The 8,072-nt window shown below is 55.4% G+C and overlaps 1 protein-coding gene across 3 annotated transcripts; it reads right to left on the bottom strand.

Annotated features, from left to right (window-relative positions):
- Nucleotides 1-200: 200 nt before the first annotated feature.
- On the bottom strand, nucleotides 201-7,510 carry Egr2 (early growth response 2). 3 transcript variants are annotated; one of them, XM_085679720.2, is made up of 4 exons: nucleotides 6,813-7,510; nucleotides 6,606-6,711; nucleotides 3,929-4,037; nucleotides 201-2,605 (listed from the first exon to the last, which is right to left on the bottom strand). In XM_085679720.2, the coding sequence occupies exons 2-4, from the start codon at nucleotides 6,702-6,704 to the stop codon at nucleotides 1,368-1,370; spliced, it is 1,446 nt and encodes a 481-aa protein (XP_085535846.1). In that variant the 5' UTR covers nucleotides 6,705-6,711; nucleotides 6,813-7,510; the 3' UTR covers nucleotides 201-1,367. The 3 variants fall into 3 exon arrangements, with proteins under 3 accessions (XP_085535846.1, XP_048307534.1, XP_048307535.1); XM_048451577.3 differs by lacking the exons at nucleotides 6,606-6,711; nucleotides 6,813-7,510 and adding an exon at nucleotides 4,138-4,748; XM_048451578.3 differs by lacking the exons at nucleotides 6,606-6,711; nucleotides 6,813-7,510 and adding an exon at nucleotides 4,286-4,748.
- Between the last annotated feature and the right edge of the window lie 562 nt (nucleotides 7,511-8,072).

Here is an 8,072-nt window from a genome sequence, read left to right as displayed (position 1 = left end):
AATCCCTGAAAACTAGCTATGAAAACTAGCTTATGAATGGAGACTAGAGTGAGACTTGGTGTTCACAGGCTAGCAAGGCAGCATGGAGGTCCTATGCTAGCCCCCCGGCTAGCGTAGTCTTATGGCCATAGTTCACAGACGAGAACTGCTGTTCCAGTTCCACCCAGTAGGTACCTCGTAAATGACTTCTGCAGCAAAAATATTGTTGAAAAGTATTTATTTACACCATAGTCATAAACCATCCATTATCTGAACTCCAGTTAGTGGCTTTATGTTAGAATAGATTGTTTATTTTTCCACAACTATTAAGAGCTAGTAAACAAATCAGCTGCGTGACATTATGCACATTCTCATCTGAAATTTGACTACAAAGGGAACACTTTTTAAGTCACAAAACAGAGCATACAAAAATATACTTTCTAAAAAAAATTCCAAATATTAATAGGCAGAAATATACAGCCGTACTTCAACCCAGGGAATGATTTCTTTTTCCATAGTAAGGCCTCCTGCATACATGCAGACCCTGTAACACTGCCCACATCACACAAGGCACAGAGGACACCTTCCAACACAACTGCATGCACCCTATGTACATCCCCCTTTAAATAAGTTAACCTTTGACTCATTTCAAGAGATCATAAATGCTTTACATTTTTTTCCCGAAGGTTCAGAACTCGGAGTGAACAGTGCACATCAAAAATACACAAAATCTGAATGGATATACACTGAAAAAATAATCTTTGTTTCTCAACAAAAAGGAGCCAATATTGCTTTGTCCCTCCCGTCATTGCACTTTCGTTCTCTGAGTTTTTAGTACATATTGCTTAAGGGTTGAGACGGCTAAATACCCTTCAATTCACTGTTCTTGGGTCACGGAGTGCCGCAGCCGAAACCAGGCTCCTCTCACTGGAGCTTCCCCCAAATTAGTTCCAAGCCATAAAGTGCAATGTCAGTTTTCCTTAGTCTTTTTTGCTGTCCTCACTCAAAGGAATCAGCATCTCCCAACCTATTTGTAGAAAAGGTCTCAGAAGAACTCTGGCATCCAGGGTCAAAATAAGGAAAGGACTAGCAAAACCTATGCGATGTCTCTCAGTCAGGATCAGATCACAGCCCTCTAGTGCAAGGGCCCTCACCCAGCCCTCTTCTTGGCTCCCCATTACTTGGAGTGGCAGTGAACTCCCCTAAGAGAGTAAAATGGTCTAAATTTTAGGAGGGTCCTGTGTCTGGAAAGGGGTGGGGGCAGGGCCGGGCTCCATCAAGGTCCTTTGCCCAGGATCACAGGAAGGGACAGGGATGGGTGATAGTGTTGTGCAGCTCAAGTGGACGGAGGGCCTCTGGGACCTGGGTGTGTCCGCCGGAGCTTCATCTCATGGTGTCCTGGTCCGAGAGGTGCAGGCCAGTGGTCCTCCAATGGTGCTGTTACCGCATAGGCTGCCTCCCGCCTGCGAGCCCCCAGGACCAGAGGCTGAAGGCTGGGCAGACACAGACGAAGAGGGGGCACTGCTCTTCCGCTCCTTCTGTCGAAGGTGGATCTTGGTGTGGCGCTTCCTTTCGTCACTCCTGGCAAACTTGCGGCCACAATAGTCACAGGCGAAGGGCTTCTCCCCCGTGTGGGTGCGGATGTGAGTGGTGAGGTGGTCACTTCTGCTGAAGTTTCGCATGCAGATCCGACACTGGAAGGGTTTGTGGCCCGTGTGGATTCGGATATGCCGGGTCAGCTCATCCGAGCGTGAGAAGCGCCTGTCACAGCCTTCTGCCGGACAGGGATAGGGCCTTTCGTGAACTGGCGTCTTGCTGGGCCTGTTCGGGTACTTTCGAGGCCGCAGGATGGGCCTCAATGGCAGGTGATGCGGGTTGTAGGGGGTAGTAGACACTGCTGCAGAGCCACTGCCAGGCAGTCGGGGTCCCTCACTGCCTCCACTTGCCCCTGGTCCCGTGACTCCAGCACTGGGCCCCCCCAGAGTAAAATTACGGATGGTAGAGAGTGGAGTGAGCGGAGGGGGGACCCGCAGGGAGTCCAGAGGGCAGGGAAATGGCTTTCGATCCGGGCCAGCAGCACCGTGTGGATCTCTCTGGCATGGAGATGGGAAAAAGCCAGGATATTCCGGGATCATGGGAATGAGACCTGGGTCCATGGCTGGCTTGGGGGATGGGTAGGAAGGAGGTGGCTGATAGGCCAGAGAGGAGGTGGAAGTGGTGGGTGGTGACAGGAACGCTGAAGGGTCCTGGTAGAGATCTCCTGTACAGCCCGTGTACGGAGGAGGAGGTGGCGGAGGAGAGTAGAGATGATCCAATTCAGGTTGGGTCTGGGACATGGTACACACGCCCAGGGGTCCTGTGGCCAATGGGTTGGGGGAGGCAGAGGTGACGCTGGATGAGGTTGTGGTTGAAGCTGGTGGGGTGACCCCTTGCAAGATGCCCGCACTCACAATATTGATGATGCCTTCTGGGTAGCAACTGGCACCAGGGTACTGGGGGTCAATGGAGAATTTGCCCATGTAAGTGAAGGTCTGGTTTCTAGGCGCAGAGATGGGAGCAAAGCTACTAGGGTATGGAAGATCCAAGGGCCTCTTCTCTCCAGTCATGTCAATGTTGATCATGCCATCTGGGGAAGGAAAAGGCAGGAAAGAGGTGGAACAATGAAAATGCAGCCAAGTGCCAATTCACACACGCGCGCGCACACACACGCAGCACGCACGCACACGGCCGTCCTCCTCGGTTCAGGATTCCAACAGTAAAGGAATATAACAAAATCCAACAGGTGGGGAAACTGAGGCTTGGAGACAGTTAAGAAGAAGTTAGCTAACGCCCGAGACTCAAAAACTATCTCCAAGAAAGTAGGACGTGCCCCTCCCCCTCCGTTCCCCAGCCATCTGTGGCTATAGTCCCCAATAAAAACACCCAATAATAGCAACAATATCAAACAATTTCCCATCTGCCTCGGACTCCTTTCCCAGTACTTTGCCTTGTGGTTCCACCGCCGAGGCAACGGTACAGACACCACTCAAGATCCGACCAATCATAGGCGATACAGAGAAAGTGCCAGCCGCGGGAGAGGGGAACCCCAGAACGGGTAAGTGGGTGGGTGATGTTCCCGCTGCTAATTCCTGGTGCCATCTCCCCCTCCCTCTCCCGCTGCGCTTCAGCTGACGACTGCCAGTGGGAACCCAGGCTGCGGAGGAAGGAGTCTAGGTTTCCCTTCCCTCACAACGTCCTCAGCCTTGCCCGACACCCGCGCGTCCCCGCCCCAGCCCAAGACTAGAGACCGGGCTTGGAGGAAAGCGCGGGGGCTGCGGTGGGGGACGACTTTACATAGCATCGTCACCGAGCCCGGCGCACACGGATGCCTGCGCTGGCCTCCCTAGGCAGTCTCAGGGCCACTTTCCGCTGCTTGCCCTGCTCCGTTATCCCTCTTCACTTTGGGGCGATGGGCAAGTAGGGTGGTGCCTCTCAGCCGCACCAGGAGAGCAAAGAGCTCCGAGACCCTCCCGGAGGGGGGCTCTTCCCAGAGAGCGCTACACGCGTGCTTCCTCAGCGCTCCCCTACCTCTTGGCTCTCCAGACGCACAGCTCTTCCCCGGACTCCCCAACTTTCCCATCACTTTAACCCTATCCCAGAAGCGCAGAGTCCGGCCAGTGGACTTGCTTCCAGCCTGGCAGCCCAGTAAGGGTGTGTCTTGAGCCCTGCGCCCAGTTGGGCGCGCAGAAGGCCACAAGCATGCCAGTTGCTTTTGGTGACCAGGTGCATCTCTGGCGCGCACAGCCCGCGCTCTAGTCCCTATTCTCTCCCGCTCCTCCAGCACTCACTTCCAATCTTCGGAGTCAGTGTGGTCAGAGCCCTCCACCACCGCAAGTCCCCATTCTTCCCTCCAAGTCCCGCACACCCACCGCTCCCCACCCACCAGCTCCAAAGAGGACACGAGGCTTACCTCCGGCCACTCCGTTCATCTGGTCAAAGGGAGCTCCCAGTTCAGCATTGGGGAAGATGGTCACCGACGAGGCGGCGAGGTCTTCCACCGGGTAGAGGCTGTCAGGCAGCTGGTGCATAAAACCACTGAGAGTTACTGGGATTTTGTCTACGGCCTTGGCGGTCATCATTTGCTCCTCGCACAACCTGGAGACCCAACTCCCTCGCTACCTGGAGTGCCAGAGAAGCCGTTTTTTGGAGAGGGGTTGGACTGAACCTGGGTTGGTATCTCCTTTTGCCCTCCACACTTAGAAAAGACCACCACCACACGCAAGAAAAAAAAAAGAAAAGAAAAAGAAAAGAAAGAAAAAAATCTAACCGATGTAAAACTAGCAAGCAAGTTGTTGGCTTCTTAAGAAGAAAAATAGCTATGGGCCACTGACTCTCTCCTGCCTGTGATCCGGCTGTTGGGGAGCCAGGAGTTGCTGGTGTAGTGTTATTATAACAGTCAGTGTGTCCCCTCGCCCAGCTATTTATCAATCGCTGCTCTCTCAGACGGAAAGTGTTAGGCTCCGAGAATTTATGGGCAGGTTTTCAAACCCGTGACGTCGCTGCCCATATATGGACTGAGGAACAGGGCTGGGCCAGGCAGCTTTAGCGGTCACATGGCTAATTTGCATACGGGCTTGGCAGCGCGGGCTCTGCCGAGCTCCCCCTGGAACGGTTCGCAGCCGGTGGACACCCGCCGGGGTCTGGGGCTCTCGGCCCCCATTGCAGCCTGGACTCCGGGTTGCAGAGTTCAGCTGGAAGAGGGCTCGATCGCGGACCCCGGCGCTGTCGCCGCGGGAGAACGCGCGGGCCGAGAAGGCAGCTCTGTCTCTTGGGGCGGGGAGGAATTCCGGTTCGCCGAGACTTTCCAAAAAAGGAGAAGATCCGGTAGTGGCGGCTCCGCCTCCCGGCCCTTGTTTGGGAGCCATTCCGGAAAATTAAACTTCGGAAAGAAACCGAGCGGAGCCGAGACACTACAGTCAAACCCCTCCTTCACTTTCTTGGCAGCTCAAAACCGCAAGCAAAAAAGAGACAGAGAAAAAAAAAAAAAAGAAGAAGAAGAAGAAAGAAAAAAAGAAAAAAAAAGCTAGCCGCATTCACGGAAGCTGACTGCCTTTTTCTGAATTACACTGTGGAAAGTAGTGTCTGGCGATAAGAGTGAATGCGGTCTTGCTTTTTTGGAAAGTCTGTGCTATTTATACAGGAGCGAAAACGGAACAGGTCTGGGTTGTTTATTTGTTTAAGTATTTTAGGCACCTTAAGGGTAGAGGTTAGAGTAGAGTATGGGGCCGAAGAGCTGCGGGAGCTTCGAGAGATCCTCTGCCAGAGGCACCCCCTTCCTCTGCCCGCGCGCTCCCCGCCCCCCCCTCCAGCTGCTGCACAGTGCGGGCGCCCTTCCCGGCGTGTCTGGGCGGTCCGCTGCGTGGGGGCGACCAGATGGAGGCTTGGACACTCACCCTGCCCGACGCGCGTGCACGCACACACACAAGCACACACACACACACACACACACACACGCACACAAACACACACACACACCCTCCACTTCCGCTACACTCTCCCTCCTCCGCTGCCCTGTTACACACCCACTCACACACCTTACGCTACACCACACGCCTCCCTCTTGACAGCGCGCTTGCGTGCCTGCCTAGCCAAGAGGGTCTCCAGGCGTCAGACAAGGCAGCCTGCGAAGACACTGTCCTCACCTTCACAAGCCATCCCAGTCCGCAGCCACCAAGCCCCCCTGATCCCTGTGTATACACTTTTCCGGGGGTGCATTCTACTACTCGCGCCTAAGGTCTACCCCAGGAATAGTATTCATCTCCTTTGCTTGGAACCTGCTCGGTGCTGAGAGACAACAAATGGCACAGGTTCGAGTCACGGTGACCCAACACATGTTCCCCTTGGCAAACAAACAAACAAATAATAAGCAAACCCTTCCAGTAGAAACCTTACTGTCAAATTCCCGAAAACTTTTCAGAGGGCTCTTTGGGCACTCTGCTCCCATCTCCCAATCAGCCCGCTCCAGAAACGCTCCAACTGCGCGGCCGGGTTCCCAAACCCCGGGCTTTGCGACCTGCCTAGCCTGGGATCTTGGATGCGGGCTAGGATCTTAGCGCCCTGTCCTTCTCAGATCCAAAGTCGGGCAGGGGAGGGATCGGACGCGAGCCCCACGGTTCTCTTTCTTGCCCCCCTACCCGGAGCAGCGAGGATACCCGGGCGGGCAGGAGCCACGGCGCCACGCCGTGGATGAAGAGCGGCGCTGCAGGCGCTCTCCCGCCGATCACCTGCGGTGTCCACGGCCGCAGCGCGCTCGCTCCTGCCCGGCCTGAAGCACGGTGATCAGGGGAGCCCCATGACCACCAGGAGCCCTCTCGGTGCCGCTCTCCCCGCAGCTCATTTCTCCCCATGCCAACCGCGAAAGTTGTTCTCCCGGGAATGGCCATCGCCCTGACTTCAAATGCCCAAAAGCGAATCTGGGAAAGTTTCTCGATCGCGCTGTGCGCGCTCTTCTTTCCGATTGGGGATCAAATTCAAAGGGAAAGCTCAGCGAGGGTGGAACTTCTATAGGTGTCCCACCCTCTGCAAACCCCTGCAAACCTTGTTTCGAAGCTGGGGGAAAAGGAAGAAATAGAAAGCAGCGTTCTTACCACGTGCGCCAGCCCGCTCCGCCTGCGCTCCTGCCGGTCCCGCGGCCCCCGCGCTGACCACAGGCAAGACGACGCCTCGGAAGGGAGCCCGACTCTCATCTCCAGCCTGGTCCGGGAAGAAAGGGGGGGTCGGGTTATGCAAATAGAGGTCCCGGCGGTGGGACTCGGGTTACGGTCCCCCACCAGCCCCAGAGGTGAAGCACCCACCCGCGGCAGGCGCGGGCCTGGCGACTGCTGGTGCTTCGCTGCCGTCGGTGCACGTGGGCGGGAGGATTGCAGCAGCCGCCCCTCTTACCGGCTCTGTCGCCAACCCCGCAGGCTGCCGCTGTGCTCCGCCCGGAGGGGGAGCTCCCGGGCGGCGGAGAGAGGGAGAAGGCAGCCAGCCGAGGGCAGGACGCCCAACAAGGGTAGAGCTGGAGCGCGGGATGCTGGCAGGTTGCCGCTACCAACCTTCGCGCAGGAGGTCAGTGGTGGTGAAACAGGGGGTTCGCACCATTGAGGAGTCTAGAAAGGAGGGGGCGTGGGAGCGGGGCAGCACTATGGAAGCCGAGTCTTCCAAGAACTGTCACCTCCCTTAAGAGCTTCGCTGGATCCAGCTGTTGGAGAGCAACAGCATGGGGGAGGGGGCAAGAGCTAGTAAAAGCTAGATGCTCAAGACCTGGCAGGCCAGGTTTCAGAGGGTGCCCAAGCCAGTCACTCTCTCAGCCCTTCCAGAACATCCATACAGAATGGGGCTGTGATGGCCTCTAATAGCCTTGCCTTTACTTTCTTCTTCCCTCCTCTCTTCCTCTCCTCCCAGGCCTTTTTAAAGAATGTCCCTTTAAGTACAAACCCTTAAATATGGACAGCTTAGAAAATGGAACAGAAATCAAGAGCACATATTTCAAACCAGCCACCGCATAGACAGATGAGCTTCGAAAACCTTGAGCACTTGCCTAAAGTCACACAGCCGGTGGTGATGGGTCCCTTTCAAACCTGCTGCCTTCTCCGGGTCTTCAGAAGCCAAAGCTCTTTGCACTGGTCACTGTGTGAGGAGCTCACAACTCTGTCGGAAGGTCCTAGGTCCCGCAGTTGAGTCTTGAAAGCCTGACTCACCCCAAGAGGGGAGAACTCGCCGTCTTCATCAATTCCATCTTTCTTTGGGCATTTCAGCGGAAAGCCAAGCTGAAGTCAAGGGGGCTAAAGGCAAGAGAGGGGGCTGCTACAGATGGACCCCCATAGATAGAGGGAGAATTTAAATGTAGGGACTCTGTAGACGTGCGTGATGGAAGGAATGACCAGGCTGGCACAAAACCAGCCTATTAATGCTGCTATCTTAAGAGAACCCAACCCCACAGTATCCTTCCTGGAGGCAAGGAGGGTTAAGAGGAAGGCAGGGGTGTGAGTCTGGGCTGAGGCAAGGAAGAGGCCGGAGATGTGGGAGTGGAATACAAAGGTGAAACCAGGGTCCCTACTTTGAAGCATTTG

Source organism: Myodes glareolus, chromosome 18, assembly GCF_982192425.1.
Source record: "Myodes glareolus chromosome 18, mMyoGla1.1, whole genome shotgun sequence".
Taxonomy (NCBI): Eukaryota; Metazoa; Chordata; class Mammalia; order Rodentia; family Cricetidae; genus Myodes; species Myodes glareolus.
Note: the sequence above shows the minus strand (reverse complement) of the source record. Positions and strands in the feature narration are given on the sequence as shown.

Bases quoted from the DNA above. Each gene is read 5' to 3' on its own strand.
- Egr2 (XM_085679720.2), bottom strand. From the start codon at position 6,704: ATGAGAGTCGGGCTCCCTTCCGAGGCGTCGTCTTGCCTGTGGTCAGCG. The intron at 4,038-6,605 runs GTAAGAACGCTG...TTTATGCACCAG, and splicing joins GGAGCGGGCTGGCGCACGTG to CTGCCTGACAGCCTCTACCC. The intron at 2,606-3,928 runs GTAAGCCTCGTG...TTCCTTCCCCAG, and splicing joins GATGAACGGAGTGGCCGGAG to ATGGCATGATCAACATTGAC.